At 34.7% G+C, this 21593-nt stretch overlaps 1 protein-coding gene across 1 annotated transcript in view; it reads right to left on the reverse strand.

Annotated features, from left to right (window-relative positions):
- Positions 1–203: 203 nt before the first annotated feature.
- sxc (O-linked N-acetylglucosamine (GlcNAc) transferase sxc) overlaps positions 204–21593 on the reverse strand; it is a 79261-nt gene continuing 57871 nt past the window's right edge. Inside the window, exons 6-12 of the mRNA XM_011497473.1 lie at positions 10358–10447; positions 8312–8492; positions 6803–7405; positions 4008–4522; positions 2539–2998; positions 943–1319; positions 204–455 (exon numbers count right to left, since the gene is read on the reverse strand). Coding sequence (XP_011495775.1) covers positions 266–455; positions 943–1319; positions 2539–2998; positions 4008–4522; positions 6803–7405; positions 8312–8492; positions 10358–10447 — 2416 coding nt within the window. The 3' untranslated portion in view covers positions 204–265. The remainder of the gene's footprint in view (positions 456–942; positions 1320–2538; positions 2999–4007; positions 4523–6802; positions 7406–8311; positions 8493–10357; positions 10448–21593) is intronic.

The following is a 21593-nucleotide window of genomic DNA, read 5'->3' on the forward strand; positions in this document are numbered from 1 at the left end:
AGGTTCACGGTGATGAAAACCTCTCCTCTTCATTAGCTTATCAAGTTGTCTTCTTCTTGCGGCTAATTAGTGCATAAAATCGTTCAAGCTCTGGAGATCGAATGGCCACCAGTGCCAACATGCGTTACTTTAATGCTTCGGCTGCTTTTTTCTCGCTTAATCCTTTCCTTTTTATGCCTGGTCTTCTCCACCTCCCACACACACACACACTCTCTCTCTCTCTCTCTCTCTCGCTCTCTCCTTCGCCCATTTTTCAAACGAGGACTTAAGAGATCGTCGTGTCGTTTTTATTATCCGACTTGTCGATGGCGGCCAAGTGATCGGGCTTCTCGCCTCTAGCGTAGCGCTCCCACATTTTCTTGTAAAGCATCTCCATGCCGGCAGCGTACATTTTGCAGTTGAAGAGCGGACTGTCCGAGCGTGCCTTCCACACCTTGGCCCGGATGGCTTTCAAGCTGTGCAAAGCAAAACATTTCTTTATTAATTCTTGCCTCGATTCATCTAATTATAATTTGCATTTGGCGCAAACAATCTTACTCTCGCACATTGTTAATGCCGACAATGTCAAATCATCGGACGTTCGATAATCATAAACAATACTCGATTCCCGCCGCCCCCCTCACAACCATTAATCCATCACGGCAATGACTTCTGATGTAATATCAACGTAACGAAATAAGCCCCTTGATTTTCAATTTTATTTATTAATTTTTTGTTTTTTTTTTCAATTATTACATTTTTAGATTTGAGCATTTATTTCCTTGCTCTTTTATTAAAATATGAGTAACCGTTAAGGATTATCGAATATTGTTAAAATCCGGCTAGACGAATTAGGCATTTATTAGCCGAATTAATCGTGCCGCCTCTTTCTTCAGCGAAGCCCAACGTGAAAGTGGCAAATTAGTCGATAGATGGAGGACGATAATCGTTAAGATGACTTACAACTCGCGGTCGGTCCCGAGCCTGACGGCGATCTCCTGGTACTCCTGCCTGGTGCGTGCGACAAGCTCCGGGCACCCGAGGGTGTTGAGCTGGCTAGCGGCAACCCGCGATGCGAGAGTCTCGCCGGGCAGCGTAACCACGGGCGTTCCCGTCCAGAGGACGTCCATACTGGTGGTGTGGCCATTACAGAGGGGCGTATCCAGGCAGACGTCGGCCAGTTGACCGCGACGCACGTGCTCCTCCTTGGCGGCGACGTTACTGAAGAGGATGCGGCCGGAGGAGAGTCCGAGCTGCTGAGCCGTTGCCTGGAGGTTGGGCTCGCCCACGGCGGGGAAGCGTAGCAACCAGAGGACGCTGTTAGGCACGTGTTTCAGGATCTGTCGAAGAGAGGGCAGAATGTTATTCGACTGCAAACTGACTGCTAACCGAGGTATTTTTTAAGTTAAGGCGTGATTAGGCATCGACGGTTACGCGGGGGAGGTCTGGATAATTTGATGAATAGGTAATTGTGGGTAATAATTTGGTGGACCGATCGATTAAAGCGGAATAGCTTGGGAGTCGGCAAATTAAAGCGTAAACAATGCGCAATTAATTTCCATAAAGTTGAATACTTTTCAATTTCCGATATTTCGTAGCTGAATTAAAGAGCGAAAATATCGACTGAACAATGATAGAGAACGGACACAATGAACAGTTGGTTAGTTATCGACTCCAGTTAAAAAATAGTACTGCATGTTAACGTACATTTCTGTCATACCGGCTATAGCCAAGTTCCATGTGTATATATATATATATATATATATATATATATATATAATCAATTACATTCCACTTCCAATTCTAAATATTCAAAATGCTGTATACACGCAAAGTTATATCATTAAACCATTGTTCATTATATTTAAAAGATAATTAAATTAATTAATTTACCTTTCTCTTCTGCTATGTACCGTTGAGTAAAAACAAAACGTTCAAAGCAAATGCTTAAAAATTTAATGTTTAATTAAATTATAGAAAATCGACTGCTAATAAAGAGAAATTCTGTCGTGTAGTCGATGGTGTTGATTAACTTTACGTGTATCCATCCCAAGAAAAATACAATATATTTCGAAAAGTAACGCATTGTTAAGTAATAAGTTTGTAATAATTTCTTATTTCATGTCGTTATTGTAAAAGTTACTATATATGTTTACTATATTTTATAATAATAAATAATAAATTTGAAGCAATCTATTTTTTAGATTTGAAAATTTAAGGTTTATTTTCCAGTAAAGAATAATGTTTGATAATCAAGGACATGGTTTTGTGAACCTAAACGTCTGAAATAATGTTCCTAGCCACGTATAAATAAAATTCATGTCAATGAATCACTTTAAATGACAAGTCGAACAATTTCGTTCGGCCGAAGCGAAATATCATGATAATAAATGCCAATATGGACGAACAATCGAAAAACAAGTAAAATTCTACTGTTTAACAGACAAGATAATAGCTATTTGTATAATAATGAAATTTTAGCTATGAGTTTGGCAAAGTAATTGAACATTCGAACGCATCCTCCCTCTCTCTCTCTCTCTCTCTCTCTCTCCTACTTACGTATGCCCACATATGCAGCGTGAGTGGATCTATCTTATATAGCTGATTGAAGTTACAGTAGACGACGGCGTCCTCGGGTAAGCCGTACTGTTGTCTCGTTGTGATTACAATGTTTTGGGGTACTTCCTCGCCGGTGGCGGTTTTGTTGTTAACCTGCGTCGTGGCCATGCCATTTTGCACAACGACACCGTTCACCGACATTTGGCACTGTCCCGAGGCGATCATCGTCTCGATTGGTGTCGTAGTCGGCAACTCAGCGACCTTCATCGATATTTCAACAGCCTTGTTCTTCGAGTGGCCCTCCGGTACGATCACCTCTTTGATTTCCTTTATTAGTGTGCTCTCGATCATGGGTGAGAGATCAGTGGCGTTAATAACGGCTACATTGTCGGCGAGTTTATTGCCTTTGTTGAGCTTGTCCGTGAGGATTAGCCGCTCCTTTAGATGTGGAAACATTTGCCTGAAATACGAGCGAAATGTAAGTGCACACGCACACGTACGCACACGTACACACACATGCATACATTATTCGAGACTATAGAGTCTGAAATTTCGGTGGAAAAAGACTTATTGACACTGTTTCTGTGTAAGTTACAAATATCGTACTTTGAGGTAACTCGCACACTTGCGAGATATTAAAATAACAGTAAAACCTTATTTTTATTTTTTATATAATTTGCAATTTGACTCGTTGACAAAATGAGATATACAATTCGTTCGTAAGACTGCAAAGGATGAAAAAATTTTCATACTTAAAGAATCAGCAGTCCGATACAAGATTTTAAATACTCTCGGGTACGTTCCAATAAATTTCGTTTGAAATTATCTCGAAAAAGTTCATTTGGCCATTTCATTTTTTTTTTTTTTTTTATAAAATAATAAAATAATTTTATCCCTTTATTTCAAACTTTTCATTTCATATTTTCACAAATGATAAATATAAATATGAACACATTTATCATGGAAAGGCTATTTTTTTTCTTCCATGACATAACTGTTTTTTGTTGTTGTCAGCCCTGATATATAATTATATTGGTGGCTATAAAAGTATATTGTTCAGAATACTCGATTGCAATAAATTTTTAATAGAGCACTACGGATATTTCGAAATAAGTTTCATTTAACAATTGTAAAAACTTACGAATAAACCAACCTGATACTGCGTTTAACATAAAATATACCGCCCGCCGTATTCGTCCAAAAATCTTCATTGTTTGCAATAAATATTATCTTTAATCGCTCGTTCATAAAGCTTGAAAAGAGCTTTACAAACAAAAATGGCAATAATAAAATATTTGCTTTGTAACCGAACGATACGATAGATTCGACTCCCCCGGAGCATTATCAACGCGATCTTGAAATAAATGGCTCACTACAGTTAACCTTATACTTCGCGAAAAAGCCCAGTAAATTTCTTAATTACGTGCGAATAATCCCGCAAGCCTTTCTCCTTTGCATCCTCTCCTTACCTATGGTCACCGATGAAATAGGTGTGAGGCATGTAGGCGAGCTTCTCGCTGTACTGGTTGGCGAGTTCAAGGGGCGACGTTACTTCGTCGGTAATTAGATAGTCCATGAAGCTCGCTCCGGACGTGCCGGGATAACCGAGCCACATGACCTGTATGGGGGCTGGTCTCAGGGCGAATATCTCGTTCCTCGCGCCCTTGGTGTAGCCATTCATATTGACGAGGATGTGAATGCCGTCGGCGTTTATGCGGTCGGCAGCCTTGCCGTTGCATGGCACCTGCGATAGATCGACAAAGTGCTCGGCCTCGCGGGCGATCTTGCCGCGAAACGCGGTCCCGTCGTCCGAGCTCAGGGCATAGCAAAATATCTCGACGCTCTGGCGCTCGTGGAGGCCGGGGATCGATTGCATCAGGTGAGAGGTTGGATGGTTACCAAAGTCCGAGCTCACGTAGCCGATCTTCAGGCGTATCCCCGACTCCCGTGGATACTTGTACGGCAGCTTGTGCAGCACGTGAATCTGGAATTATGGAAAGTTGGGTTAAGGCGGAGTAATTTTCAAGATTCGAGTTTGTTTAATGAGATGCATTTGCGTTCGGTGAATAAATTTAGTGATGAAATTTTATGATTGAATTTGATGTAAACATCCGATTGAGTTTCCGATAGGGCGTCAAGTATTTACAATTTCGTCACTGTGGAAATCAAGGAAAATAATAAAAAGTTGTTAGGCATGAATAAATTGTAATGTGGCGAGTTAACGTCGTAATATATTATTATTATTATTATAGATTATGATATACGGTGTGTGGGGAAATATCTACAAGTCCATAATACACTTGCGTTGTGAAACGTGTCGGTATTAAAATTATATTTTTAACATTATATATTGTAAAGTGAAAATACACGAAGCGAGAAAAACGAGTTTTAGTATGATCAAAAAGTAAAGCCAATCGGAACAAATATATTATACTTCTTATCTTTAGCAATTTAAAGGTACGTCAGTTATGAAGATAGTAACTTTATAAACTTCGGGCTTTGTTGTCGTTTCTTTTGAATTTGCAGTTTTTACAGTCAGTATTAAATGAATAATAGAAAATATTTTTGATATCTTCATACTGTGATTTTACTATTTTTATATAAAATATTCTTCACATGAAATAGATATTTTTAAGCACAATAAAAGTTAGTTGAAGAATGTAGAAAAATGGCTTGGTTAGAGAGAAAAAATATTATTCAAATAACTGAAATATGTTAGCAAGATAAGTTTGTGGCTTTATTAAATTCCTATTTAATGCTAAGTGTGTTATACGATAGTTTTATATTATCAGAATAATATCAATACAAAAATATTATTATATATTGATTTTATTTAAAAACAAACGTTACACGGCTGCTTGAATTATATTTTTAAAAGTCGTATTTATCAACCGATACGAACGAATTAAAATAATAGAAATTATAATTTAAAATAATAAGCTACGATTATTTTATTTAGTGTTTAAGCTGTACAATTGAGAACGAATTATCCACTTTCATGGATTGTGGAATTGAAAAATGTGCATAATTGTGTGGATGAAAGGTTTTAGAGTAGTCAATGAATTCTGAATTACCTTAGCGCATTAAATTATAATTAACGACCTTTCAATTGCTCGATCAATTGCACAAGGTTAATATTATTTACAAAAGAACTTAGTTTGTAATTTTATTATTTATCGTTACGGTCATTGCAAACGATTTTCTCTGCGAGGCAGTGAATTATTTACAGTTAATTTGCATATTACTTATAAAAGTTATTCATATTTATTATTTGCTTTTCTCTTTAAAAGCGAAACAATATTATATTATTTCAAATAATTTAATAACCAAGCTAGGTCAGTATAATTACATACTTAAATTGTAATTGCTCAAGTTTGTATAATTACAATACTTGTAGTAAGATAATAATGTTCTTGCTTCTCATAAGGGTGAAACTTTTTCCTTCAAACTTTATAATCAGAAAATAATATTATCAATTTTACTTATATCTATATAATATCATTAACTCAAGCGTCATTCATGCAAAAAAAAAAATGGCTTTTATTTTATATACCATTATACATTTCATTGTATTTCAACGAGAAAAAACAAGGAAAGGAAAATGAAAAATAAAAGCTCGTGTATGTTATTTTTATTTCAATAAATTATAAGAAATATGTTTTATCGGTTTAATAAACAAGGCTTAATATAAAAATATAAGAATGCCTTAAGGAATGTATAAGTAAACTGAATGTACTTGGAACGAAGGCAAAATTTATACAACTACGTACTTTACATTGAACAAGTCGAGCACAAAAATTAATGTCTGCTTCAACTCTCTCTCTCTCTCTCTCTCTCTCTCTCTATCTATCTATCTATACACGATTCGTTTATGTAATTAGCGTTCTTATTATTTTAATGTTTTTATTCCAGGTGGCTCGACATATTGACCGAGTCCATTAATCAGCAACTGCCCATTTGGAGGGTGGGTTGGAAGCGCAAGAAAGAGATCAGGAGATATGAAACATATTTCGGAAATTACCGGAAACTCCGCCTAGAAATTTCTTTCCTCGATAAAACTGAAAAATTACATGCCACCCTTATTGTACACTTGTAATAACCCAATGAATTTCGTATAATTGCAAGTTCTCAAGTCGGCAAGCTTACGTCATTAAAAGTAATCACCGTCAGCTGGCCATTCTTTATTAAATAGCGAGATCAACGAGCTCTCCGGGGTCGACTTATTACAACTGCCGATAACAGGCTTATGAAAAATGTTAATAACCTTTTCGATACAGAGGTTGGCGTGTCTCGCAGCGATGGCCTTCCTGAACTCGTGCGACAGCGGGTAAAGCATGGAATGGTGAGGGTGCACGCTGGGTAGGCGATTCTTATCCAGCTGCTCGGCGACGATCGAGACGAGCTTCTTCATCCGCGCCTCGTAATCCGTCCAGTCGCAGACGATCTGCAGACAGTGAGCCAAGTTGCAGTAGGCATCGGGGAAGTCCGGCTTGAGCTTGAGAGCGGTGCGGTAGCTCTGTATGGCCTCGGGTATGTTACCCGAGTCCTTGTGAATGGAGGCAAGATTCGAGTGGGCATCCGCGAAGGCAGGATTGATCTGTATAGCCCGGGTGTAGCACTGAAGGGCGCCCTGTACGTCCTGCATCTCCTTCAAGGTATTGCCCATGTTCGAGTAGGCGTCGGCGAAGGTCGGCTGGATGCGTATCGCCTCCTTGTAATGCATGAGGGCCTCGTTGAGTTTGCCTTGTTGTTGGAGGACCGAAGCCAAGTTGCTGTGGGCGGCCGCGAACTCGGGGAAGACCTCTAAAGCTTTAAGGTAGAGCCGCGTTGCCTCCTCGATGTAGCCCTGCTCGCGCTTTATGTTGGCCTGCAATTCGTAACGCCGTGATTATTGTCAATCGGCAGGGTTAGCACGGCAGAGGACTAAGGGAATATTGAATATTGACTGGAACGTTAAGGCAAATAAAGGCAAACAAAGAGTCCGCCAATGGAACAAGAATGGTTGTTTCAAGCTTTTAAACATACGGTGAAACGGTTCTTGGAAATTATTATAAAATTACTCTCTAAAATTAGCATCTATAACGGCCCGTTTTTCCGTATGGACGATTCACTCGAAACTGGCAAGAGATATCAACGTACGTTGATATTTGGATAGTTGGAGCAATATCATTATAATGATGCATAATGATTTTAAAAAGTAAATGTATGGAAAAGCCAATGCGTCCAAACATAAAATCAATAAGCGAAAAAGCAAAGTATATATAGTGTACGTGCTATTGTAATTTAATTTTGCAAACTGACGATAAATTCTTACGAATTATATTTACGAATATCTTGTTTCCCATTGTGCATACGTTACATTACATTATATGATAATATTTGAATAATTCACTATTTGCAAAAAGTGTTGCCATTACTTTCCACATTCAAGACTCGATAGTTTTACTTCGTTGCATTTGCCCGAAACTTTCAACCGAAGTACGCACACTTCGGTTACAGATGCGCAATTCCAAATGATTTTTGTTGTTCCACGATTGAATCGTAAGCGCAGAGTACGAGCTTGCAACGACCACGAAACACGTTATACGCATAATAAAGCACGTTTTACGCAATCAAAGCCGCGCAGGTTCCAAAAGCCTCCGCACCAAAATAGGATGTTTAAGGACGAAATAAAGAAATTTTTAATTAATGCTCGCTTAGCGATTTCAATTTCGATTTCAAGTTTTCATGACTCGAAGGCACAATACGAAACGCCTGATCAGTAGAGTCTTACCAGATTATTAAGGGAGTCGGCGTGGGTGGGACATAGGCGCAGGGCCGTATTGTAGCACTCCTCGGCCTCGACCACTTGGCCCTTTTCCTTGAGGGCGTTCGCCAGGTTGCAGTAGGCATCCGGGAAGTTTGGTTGAAGCTCGATGGCGCGCCGGTATGTGTCGATCGCAAGATCGATGAGCCTGCAAATGCGAAATCGAGGGATTATTCTACGTAGTTATTGCATTGTCCGGAACGAAGCTAAATGTTCGGATGATTCGTCATTATTATTGCGCCGGAGGTCACATTCGAAGCCCGATAATTTGCAGTGTCAGCAGTGGAAAAGCCGAAGAAGATATTTGTGATAACTCATGCGAATTTCTATTTCTATTTATTTTTAATTTTTAATCTTTAATTTTTAATTTTTTATTATTACGGAGCTAAAGGGAAAATTTTACTTTCGCCAATAAAATGGATGAATGGAGTCTGTGATGGGATTCGAAATACTGGTTTGAATTATAAAAATTTATACTTGAAATAATGTCGAAGATATGTTTGATAAAATGGGCTAGGCTTGCGCCAATATTTTTTTACTTTTTTATATCAGATAATATGTAGTAAAATTAACTAATTGCCCGTTTCTATTGTTATAACAACGCGAAAACCGAATGAAATGCTCGATTCTTTTTTGCTGTTATTATTCTATAAAGTTTTGACTATATTTTACAAAGTAATGGGGAAACAATGAATATTTGTTCATAAACTACCGAAAATTAACTATCCCTAGTATATTTCAAAATGTTACAGGCCTGTTTTTATAACGTTTTACGTAATCGCTCGAAACTTTTATCGTCACAACTAAACTTTTCAAGTTAAATAAGAGATTATATAAAAAAATATTAAGTTAAAATGTAGATAATTTATAGATTGTTTCTGATACGCAACTATATTAATGTATTCCTCGTACTTTATGAAATCCTCGCACAGAAAAACGCATGCAAATTCTTTGAGCTTTTAACATTATTAAAATATGCTATTTGAATCTTAAAAGTGTAACTGGACTTTCATCATTATTTATCGACAAAAACATAGCATACAATACGCGATAAAATTAAAATTAAATTTGTAGATTAATTTTGTAACTGAAAGTAGTAAAAATTGTTAGCCATGTATTTTAATTATATGTAAATTAAATGTACTGCATATATTAAATTCGAGATGAGCAACGAGACTCTCTAAACTTTCCTTATTACGTATGCGTTTGACTTTTATTTTATGCATTAATGTAATCTTCCTCGCGTCGGAATTAGTAAAACTAAAGCTTCTCTAGAACGAAATATTTTTATCTCGTCACGTCGAGCAAACGATGCTGTTCGTCAACATGTCTGATCGCAAATCTATTATTATATACATTATACATATCTATCGAGAAACAATTCATATCAAATAAAAGCCGCCCTTTTTTCTACAATTCTCACGATAATTCTCTTCAATAATTCTTAATAGACTTCATTAAATATAAAAATAATAAATATACGTATCTTTATAACGCGTATAAAATTTGTTTGTTTATTAACCCTTAATAAAAAAGATTAATAAGAAAGATTATGCATTGAATACATTGAAAATTATTTGAATTATTGTAAATCTATACTTCACTCGTATACGTTTAAATTACTTTTTTTCTTTGATAAGTGTCATAATGAATAATAAATAAAGCATTTTAATAGAAGTAGTTCATAATCGTAAATGTCATAAGTAACGGAGACTAAGAAATCACTTGGTGACACAAGGGAATTGAAGTTAAAATTTAATGAAATTGCATTAGGACAAAACAGTTAGGTCTGAATGTTATTTATATAACATTCAAGGATAATGAAAAGTAGAGTTTATATTCAATTCACTTTGTTTTCAATAGTGAAAACGGTGAACTGCACACATGAATTGAAGAGAATGGACAAAATGTTGAAATCCGTAGGCTTGCCTTCGATACTCAGCGCTTTTACATGTATAATATGAAGGCAATGGTGGGTGGGTTTGTGTGGTGGGATGAGCGAATAATACTTACCCCTGCTCATAGTAAACACAGGCCAAGTTTCCATGGACGACTGCATTGTTAGGGCTCAGATTCAGAGCACGAAGATAAGCGGCGACAGCCCTGTAATAATAATATAAAAAGGACGTGTCATTAAATATTCATTTTGAATGTTTCTGCATGAAATAATTTTCAAGGATCAGGAAATATTTATATAAAGTTGTATGAAGTTATATAAAGTATGTATGAAAAATATATTATTGTGTATAATTATGTACATGTCAATAAAATTTTCCGTTAAGTGAAATGTAAAATGTGGGGCATGTAAAAGATATACTTGATTGTATCACATCGTCCTTATATGTTCAAATTTCTTATTAACCAATAAAATTGCGTAAAGTTATTATTTTGCGAGCCATTTGCAGGAATATGGCCTTTGATTAGTTTTATTCAATGAAAAGAATTTGTACCTAGTTTGCATTTAAATTATTTATCAGGCAACTGAATCAACTTTTTTGTTGGAACAATTTTCCAAATATATATTACACAAATAATTAATTCTTTATATATTTATGTGTATATACATACATATACACATAACTTATAATATTTGTATATTATAATTTCAACATATAATATTTTATATTTTATATTAGAAAAAATTAAGTAATAAATAATGTTCAGGGTTATGTTATATCAACACTGGTACATTTATTACAATATTTCATTGTATAATGTTAGTTATTCGATTATAGTTTATATTTTTCTCGCGATCATGCAACCAACTGGTTGTATTTCATACAAGTGTTGAAATTAAGAATTATAGAAAAGATATTAATACCTCTAAAATCAATGAATATCCCTTATCATTCGATTCGCAATTTATAAATACATTTATTACTATATTGATAAATATTATGATATTGTATGTTTCCTTACCAATATATAAAATAGTAAATAGAAAAATGCCTTCAATAATTTCAGATGCACAAAATTGATAGTGTGCGCGCGAGATATTGAATGGGGGAACTGAGAAAAGATGATAGGGAGATGACAATAATTCATCTGAAAAGTAATCGTTTGTAATGTTAGATGATAAACTGAAAATGAATGAATGCATTTGAAATACATCAGACAACAAGTTTCCAACATTTAATTTTTTCTTATTTTAATATTATATGATAAAATCATAATTAACGTGAATTGAAAAACAATGAATCGACATTTGTAATTATTCATCAACGTATTAATTAAATTTTTATACATTTACCTTGATCGTATTTACCTATATAATGTTAATACATAAAATAACGATAGTTTCAATTTTCATACAAATGAAGTTTATGAACGATCGATTAGTTTTTATATACAATATCGAAATTCATCATTAATTTCTTTAAATAGAAAATTTTTAATTTTATCTAATCTACACAAAATCCCTAAAGTTTTAATCCCGAAAATGTTAAGTTAAGTACACAAATGTGATGAAAGATACAGTTTGTATTCGAAAGTGCAAAGTTAAAATTCAATGATTAAAACTAAAGAATGCGAAGGAAGGTAAACAAATTGCATTACGTCTTTTGGAAAGACACATCAAAAATAAATTTACTTCCTTTTTCATAACTAAGCACAAATACAACACTGAAATTTATAAAAATGTAATCTAATAATGTGAAGAAATTTAATTCTGCTCAGATAAAAAGTTCGAAAATAAAACACATTGTAAGGAATATAAAAATAAGAATACCGAGATGTTGTAAGGCGACACCAAATACGTTTTTTTTTCCTTTTTTTTTTAATCCCGATAAGAAAAAAGTAGAAAATAAAATTCAGTTCCATTCGATCGTATTCTAAGAAAGGGAGAAGACAATGAGAGGACAATGAAAAGACAGGATCCGACATTCTTCTGAATAAGTACACACTCGATGTAGTAGGATATTAATGGAAAAGGTAGGTTAAGCGAAATCTGGATTCTGCCGCCAACGAAAATCACTTGATACACAAAATTTTCAAAATTTCAGACAAAATTATCACTGACCTTCGTAATGCACATAAACATAAAATTAACCCGTGCGAGTATCTTTGATTTAGAGATCTCGGCCATGTAGCCGATGAGCATTAACAATAATATATTACTTTAAAGCCTACGTAGCGTAAAAAAAGTAGTCACGTTCGCCACCAAAAGCCACTATACCAAACTTGAATGAGAACTAAATTACGTTTCTCATGAAGTCACGGCACGGACCATACAGAGGTACTTTGCTACTCCCTCCCCATTCGAGGTCCGAGGCGAACCTTAGCATAACCTCGAATCTCGCATAAATTCTCATTCTTCCCCCGCGCCTTCACCCACGTGAACAGCGAGCGACTCACTAATAATATCCTTGCACAGGATGTGCACTAACTAAACCCCATCACAATCGAGCCATAATCGAGGTCGCCTCCTCCGTTCTCTACCTCTTAATCCAGGACTTGATCCAAGCGACACATCCAGCTGGAGGCTGCGGCGTGAGCGTACTCTCGAGCTGGATACGAATAGTCGGTGCCAAGCTCGTCGAAGGCGAGATCACCGTGTAGACGAGGACGCACTGGTACTCCATCGCCCCATCGCTGACACGCGGCCCACCGGTTATCCTGAGCCCGGCATTCGCCAGGAGCAGCGACGACCTTGGCAGAGACCCGGGGTGGGCAATGCGCGGCCAAGGAGTCCCCGTTATTATTTACCTAGTCCTTTGTTCCTTAATTGGCACCGAGCTGCGCACTCTGAGTGTTGCTTTAATGCTTTAATTGCTTGTGGATGGGAAAAACACGCGACTATATTTGCAAGCTCTTCGCGGATCTTATGAAGTTTATGCTAACGGGGATGCCAAGGACTTCACGTGACGATTACGCGTTATGCTTACGGATTCTATAGTTTTATCCTAATTGGTGAATGATGAGATTTATACTTTTAATAACAGTGGGTTCACCGAGGCGGCGGTGAACGTAAAATTATTGACTCGATCAAGTAAGAGAGAGTCTTTACATAGTATAATAGTGCGCCCGTTAATTGACGAGTTTGCAAATAAAAATGTATATTACTATCATTACTATTCCGATTGTTCTTTTAAGCTCTGTTTTTCTTTCTTTCATTCTTTTATATATATATATATATATATATATATATTATATTATATATATAATTTTTTACAATTTTCATCCACGGATAAGAACCATTTAAATTTTGATTAGTGAAATTCTCAATTTTTTGAATGCTACCCATAATTTTATAAAATCGAAACTTCTGAACTAAACGAGTGTAATAATGAGTTGACAGGAAGAACATAAACAAAGGGTTAAAATAACATTTTTATCCTATCATTTGCCACGGTTATTATAAAAGTTAATTGAAGTATTTGCTAATTCAGAACATAAGTGCTTATTTCTAATGCTCGTTCTACATTGTCATTGATAGGAAGCAACATGTCATTGAGAATTTCGAATTTCGAATTTCGAATTTTGAATTTCGAATTTAGAATTTTATAATCCAGTATACGATTGTATTGTGATAATGAGCATCATTGAAGAAGCATTGACTATCTATTCCCTATTAATCTTCGACTGTTGTATTCTCGGCAAAAATACAATTTCGTTACGGTATTCGTTACAGTAATGCAACAGTCATATTTCGAAGTATTAAATATACCGAAAGATTGAAATGCTCGTTATACGTATAAAGGAATCTTTGGATTAAAATCCGCGAGAAAATTCTAATTAAATTAGTTCTTATAAAAGATTATAGAGGCCATTATGTGAGTGCGAATTTAAAGAACATTTAAATATTAAATGCATATCGATTCTTTATATTAGACTTACGTTGATTTGATTTAAATATAAATTTCAAATCCCCGGCAAAAATATTATTTTCACGTACATCACTTATATATATATATATATATATATATATATATATATATATATATATATAGAGAGAGAGAGAGAGAGAGAGAGAGAGAAACATTTCTAGTGAAAAAATTTAATACCATATAAAAATACATTTCATATTTTTTAAAATTGAAATATATAATTTCAAACTAATTTGCGTTTTCGCGTACGTTTTTTTTGTTCAAATATAATTTATGATTTCATAAATATTTCCAAAAATTAATGTATTACTAAGGCGACAAAAGGTTTTTACCATACATTCACGATGTGCATTATTCATTTAATGTTATACATGATTTATGATTTTAGTATATTATATGTAATTTTTAAATTTTATGTGATAGATAAAAAAATTCACTTTTCTCTCGTACGTTTTAAAATGTCAATTTTAATTTTATAAATTTTCATTTATTCACCCTATTATGAAATTGCTATTTTACAATCATTATTTCATTGTTAATTTCTGTCAACTTATTTGCTTTTATCAGTTAAAATATGTAAGCGTAAGGGTCACAACACTACTATGTGAATGATTAAGTAACCCAATTAGTATTTGTCCGCTCATTTTTATAAATCAAAGTTTTCATTAGATTAAATGAATCAGTCATATTATTGGCTTACAAATCTCAGGATTATTGCGACTTTTCTAATAGGCCTTGTTGCTTTTAACAAATAGTAATTTTATCCTAAGAAAATATTTTAGTCCTACAATCTCCAGTGTCATGTACACTTTGACACTTACGCCCTCGCTTAAAAGGTTTTTCAAGTTTTTACATCGCAGATCATATTCCATCTACAATTTTATTCAAGAAAGTCCAAATTCTTCCCTCTTGAACTAGAATCTCAAAACCTTTTTACACACTTACACAAGTCTTTTCACAGACAATTTAATTTATACCTCCTTTTTATGCTTACCTAGTGTACATTACAAAAGAAGTTTACTTTATGAAAAGTTAACCATCGCGAAGAAATGGGAAACGAAAATTTTACATCTTTTATTTCGCGAGCCATTTTTATAATTTCAAGATAAAATTTATATCTATTTGTTACATTGATCTATAAATACACGAATATGCTATGAAAATCTTTTATAGGGAAAACAAGATTCGTCAGTTGTACCTCACATCCGAATGACATTTCGAATTTTTTGTCGCATACCTAACACTCATACAAATCTCTATATAAAGGTGCTTTTGTTCTGCAAAAGCGTTTATTTTCAAACTAAAAAATTGATTTCCGTTTGTCTTTCTAATTAAAAAATTTAACGTTCGTGTCTTTTTCCCCCATTTGCTTGTAAAGTAAGTCAATATTTACGTTCCTGCTTTTAATGAAAGGACAGAATAGATTTTTTTTTTTTTTTTTTTTTTTTTTTTTTTTTTTTGGAAATAATGAAGTAATTAAGTAAAACCTAATTAACATTACTATTGCGGAACGACAATTAATTTCCAAACCACAGAATATATGTGTTAATTGATGAATTTAATGTCGTACAAACCCATTGATAATTGAATGATAATTTAAATAATGTGCATAGTAATTCTTGGGGGGGGGGACGCTGTATTATGGACGCAATGTAAAATTGAAATTAAAATTTTATTTTCAGTTGAAATTTTTATACGAAATATTTTCATACGAAAATATCTGCTTAACCATCGATAAGTCTAATTTATTTTATCTCGGAAAGTTTAAACAAATTCAATGTACTCTTTATATGTTCATTGACAACAGTAAATTCGGAGGAATTTACATTACGGCAAAATGCAGGAGATACAAGAGAATATAAAGACTTTTATAAAAGTAATAAATACATTGCTAATTTTAAATTGAAATGTTGCGAAGCGGAAGTAGAGCAAAAACGCTACGATGCGTAACGACGTGACTTCAAATTTGAATTCTACAAGCTCTTGGCAATAGAGACTGATTCAAGAGTTTTGCTACATATCTCTCTCGAGGAATTGTAAATATCATAAAAGAAATATGCAAGCACAAGATATTCTTGATCAAATACAAATTTACGACGTACTACGTTCGACGGATGACGAAATTCCTAACTCTTCTAAGCAAAATTGTCTCTTCCTTTAATTATTTCATGTAACACTTAGCGTATCCGAGCTTCATATTCCCTTTTATGTCTAGTGTTCTATTAAGGATTTCATTAAAAAGTATTAAGCGAAGAAAACTTAAATCATTTACTAAAAATGCAATATTCTTCAGTTTTGTAGGAGCCGAGATGACGTTAAATTAAGTACACGGTTGAAAAGGCTAGAAATTCCCTTTTTTCTTATGTATATATATATATATATATATATATGCTTATACCTTTATCAGAATAATTGTGATTCTTGTTATTAAGAATTAATAAATAAAATAAAGAAACTACCAGAACCCGAAATTTCAACACCCAACACATTCAGAAAATCTTTAGGATTTTCTATTCCATCAGTTTTTATTAGCTGTTAAATTTAGCCCAAAACAAGCCATATTTCAAATTAATTAGTTAGTTTAATTTTTATCTCTAAGTTCTTTCAGTAGCGCGAGTTTGTTTATCTTAAAAAATATTTAGTGATTGGCTTTAAAAACAACACTTTTTCAGATCGTTATCGCAAAGATCCTTGGATAATAAAGCAATACAAAGAAAAATATCTTATAATTGCATGGTCTTTAAACTACAGCAGCGAAAATTATATTGCAAAGTCGCATTTCGGACCTCTTGAAAAACTACAGTCAGCATTTTCATGAATTTGCTACAAGAATTGGAGCGCCTAAGAGATAGATGAGAGTAGCTTGAAAATTCGTAGCTGTACATGTAGATAAGATATTAATTTCATCGGTGCTAGGATTAAACGCATTTATATGCATTCAAATCTCAGAATGGTCCGCAAGTTAAGCTAGTTAAAAGCAGGAAAATTCGGTATCGTTAAGGGTCCCTTATCGAGGGAACAATTCACTCCCGGAATTCTCCAAATGGGATTCAAAAGTACCAACTGCTTTAGCTCCATCTCCCAACGCTTTTCTTTCTTACATTCGTACGTACCGTTCAATTAAACTTATGAAAAATTCTACGCTTTCTTAAATGGTAAAAAGCTGAAGTGTTAAGTGAAAGGTAAGTGGAAAAAACTGGAAAGATTAATTCTCACCAGGCGTTAAGCAATTTTTGATTGAGCGAAGATTAGAAAAGATTGAAAGATGCGCGAGGATTTCTGCAGTTAATTCCACGTTAGTGATGATCCACAACATGGATCACGTTTTTCTATGGGACATGACGATACTCCATTTATTTGAATCTATAATTTTATTATTGTAACTGCTAAACGTTTGGTAAGCATCCAAGTCATCCAGATCTAAAAATGGTATTTTATTATTTGCCGTCTATTAAAATCTCTTTTCTTTCTTCATTTTATTAGAATAGAAAATCTATATGATTTATTGCCATTCATTGCCAAATTATTCGTGTACAATGACGTTGCTAGAGTCAGAGAGAGAGAGAGAGAGAGAGAGAGAGAGAGAGAGAGAGAGAGAGAGAGAGAGAATTTTATAACCAATAACAAGAATATAAGGGGATTTTTTTTTGTCATACCATTAATTAATGTCAATGCATTAATAAATTAGTGCAAAATTTCCAAACAAAAATTGTAGCATGAAAATTCATGAATGAGCTTGATTTTTAACCATACGATCTTATAAATTTTTTGGTCAATAACACAATAGTTTTCGGTTTACTTTTGTTAATTTCTATGTAACGATTAAAGTCATTATAAATTAAAGAATATTTCAATGGAATAAATACTTGAATTTATCTTTAAAACTTTCTATTTGGTTAATATCGGATATTTATTACATTATCGCTCATCTTTTCTAACTGCACAGTTAAAAACATGGACATTAGACGTTTCTTACGTTTCTTGTAGCTACAATCACTGTAACAATAATAATCTTGAATTGGATTTAATTTTTTTATACAATCCTTGAGAAAATAAAAAACTTTTTCGAAAAATTGTATTGGTACATTTGGTCAAGAATTTAGTCAATATATTATGTAAGAAGAAATTAATAAATGCAAAATTTAGATTAATTACGTGTAATAGTAGAGAACTCTTACTCTCGTTTACTTTTCCTAACCAAGCTAATGCTAACATAATGTTAGATTTTCTAATAAATAACTATTTGATAATTAAATATTTTATAATCGTCTCTCGTACAATTAATTAAAACTACTTAAATAAATCATTCATATAAATATATTATAATTTTTCAATTTGCTTATCGAACAATTCGACAAAATCTAGTTGCCACTTATTAACAAGTTGAACATTGATTATTAAATTTCGATGGAAATCGATTAAATTTTTATCAGCAATGGATGATTAATCGTTTTCATTTTTGATCGATTCTTAGTTTGAGCTGTGCACAGTGTGTCATGTAATTCATTATGATAAAACAAAAAAAGAAGCTGCCTATACGGTAAATTAAAAAATGAAGAATCACACAGAGACGATTGAAGTACGACGATACCAACTGGTAAACGATAGCAAAATCGTCCAGGAGGCTGGGGACAATCATGAAACCAATTCTCCTTATAATCTGTCTTAAAAGATTTTGTAGAGCTATGCTAAAATTACAGATTTGGCTAGTGTCGCGACCATAATCTGTGCATCGAGCACAAACTTCAAACGCGTTTTCATATAAGAAATTCTCTTCTGTTTATTCTGGCAACGTAACTTTCATTAGGCGTTGTCTCAAGCATATTATTGGAAAGTTTGTGTGCGCGTAAAACCTTGAGCAGCGATAAAGCGAAGCTCCGAGCTTTACAGAAACAAATTTTTGAATTGCAAAATTATTTCTAAAGTGGCACATTAAAATCTATCATTTTTAATTAAAAATTAACTAAGCATTCCCAGAAATGAGTAATATCTAAAAAATTTATCTCTCCCAATTATTAAATTTCGAACTTCTTTAAAACAAAAGTATCTACTACAAAGCTTAACCCTACGCGTAACCCTATATAAAAGATATATATGCAAATGTATAAATATATTTGTCAATTTAATTGATAAAAACAACTGCCTACGCTCCCAGAATTGTGCTTTCGATTATTTCGATTGATGAATTATTTCGGGTAATGCGTCGAATTCTTCTCGCCTATCTGAAAATTCGCTTTATTTCCAAAAACTCGTTTATCAACTATTCTAAACGAAGAAATAAGACTTCATTTTCACCAATAGGCACGTTCACACGCAAATTGCAACGGCCGAATGCATCTTACCGCCAGCGATGGAACAATAATCACTATAAGGCAAACTTCGTCTACTCTACCCTTCAAATCACAAATACATCGTACATAAAAATATGTTTTCCCTAACGACGTCTTACATTAACATTAATCAATCGTATGTAAGTGAACATTGGGCCTATAAAAACACATAATTTATAAGAAAGTGCGCGTGGGCGCTAAATCAACGCATTCCCCTACTTAAAAAACGACAACTACATATTGAGCACAATAAACAAGCAAATGCCCCGATTGTGCGTGAATATGTCACTGACTTAATCGCAACTTGACTAAGAACCAAATCGTAATAGCGTCTTTATTTAAAACCGAGCATACGGCAGTCTTCATGCGTTTATCACGAAACCGACGCATCGACTTACATACATACCCACCCCGAGCGTCATCCCCGCTGCATTCGCCGCACAGTGCATTGCCGAATCGCGCGCGAAAAATAGGCTAAATGCAACGAGTGAAGCGACGCACCTCTCGTTTGCCACCATCCACGGTCACGTGACACGGCCCCATCGCAGCATCACCCGTTGGACTTACCTATCGCGCACCTACACACACCTTTCTTTTTGGATTTCTTTCCGGACTAGACCCGGGACAGGCTGTGCGAGGAACTTGGAGGGAGCGTGCTCGCGAGTACGGTAATAGCGAATGTACGATGGACGTGCTATGCAAGCCGGACTGCGAGCTAAACTACTGACGGCGGCAGGAAGAAGCAACGATTCGAGGTATCGGGGGCGGCGTCGACCGGCTACTGCGACCGACGCCGACGCGTCGCGCGCCGGCTCAGACTGCCAGGACACAGCGAGCGTCGCTAGGCGATTGCCGCGGCTGCGTCCAGCCGATGCGCCGTAGGTCGCCGCCTCCTGGACGCGACGCCAAGGTGACGAGCTGCCCGGCACTACCGGGCGAGGCGAAGCTAGTATATAAAGGAGGAGCAGGAGGAGGTGGAAGATGATCGATCGATCGTCAGCGAGTGTCGACATAGGCCGGTGCGAGACGCCCGACACCCGCTTGGCTGATGGTTCCATCTCCGCATATGGGGACGATATTGCGAGAGAGGAAGGTGTTTTAAATGAGAATTATGGAGTGCGAAAACTTCCTACTCGTAATTGGCTGAATTTGCGAACTGACAAAGTCCATCTGGTCGTAAAGATATTATTAAAGCGCAGTCACTCGTTATTTTGGGCTTTCGATCGACAATATATAGTTAAGATAAACTTTCTGCTTTTGTCAGTGCAATGCGAGATAAATTGAGCTACTCCTCCTATTACGTTAATGCCAGGTCTTTGTATTTTGTTTTTTGTTTTTTGTTTTTTTTTGTTTTTTAAATCTATTTAAGTTCTAGCGTGGCTCTATCAATCGATTGAATTATGAAAATACCGTTTTTACCACGTATTTATAGGAATGCTTCAACTTAAAAAATTGTTTGGAAATATTTGTATTTGTCAACTTGATAATAAAATCAGTAGTATCGAGCAATTATTATTTGTAAATCGTCAACGATAAAATTTTCGATTCTAAATTTGCCGTTTTAACTGAGCGATTGCCTTCGCTAGATTTTGAAACACGCGGGGGGCTTTTATATAAAAATTATCATGATATTTGCCTGGAATTATTGAGACGTAAACATTTATTTTTGATTGTCATGTAAAAAGCTCAGTGTCAACGAAACCGACGTTTCGTATTTGTCAATGCAATGACTGCTTAATTTGTTATTCGTTTTGACAAATATTTTAAGAAAAATGATAGTCTTTGACAGACTCTTTTCATTGGCCTAAAATTAGCACGAAATGCTTAAAAACGAACAACCATATAACAGATTTATAGGATTTATTGAAAAGTTGTCTGAATGAATATGGGCGTAATATGGGATATTTAATCGTGTTAAATATAATTGGAATTAAGAATGGATGATAAATTCGGATACGGAATGCAATTTACCATTAAATAGATGATAATAATTAGTTTATAACGAGCAGTGATGATTAAATTATCATGCTATGAATTTCGAAAATACTCAAAAAAATATTATTTTTTTAAAAACGCGACTTTATATTTGCTTTA

Source organism: Ceratosolen solmsi, unplaced genomic scaffold, assembly GCF_000503995.2.
Source record: "Ceratosolen solmsi marchali unplaced genomic scaffold, CerSol_1.0 scaffold47, whole genome shotgun sequence".
In the NCBI taxonomy this organism is placed as follows: Eukaryota; Metazoa; Arthropoda; class Insecta; order Hymenoptera; family Agaonidae; genus Ceratosolen; species Ceratosolen solmsi.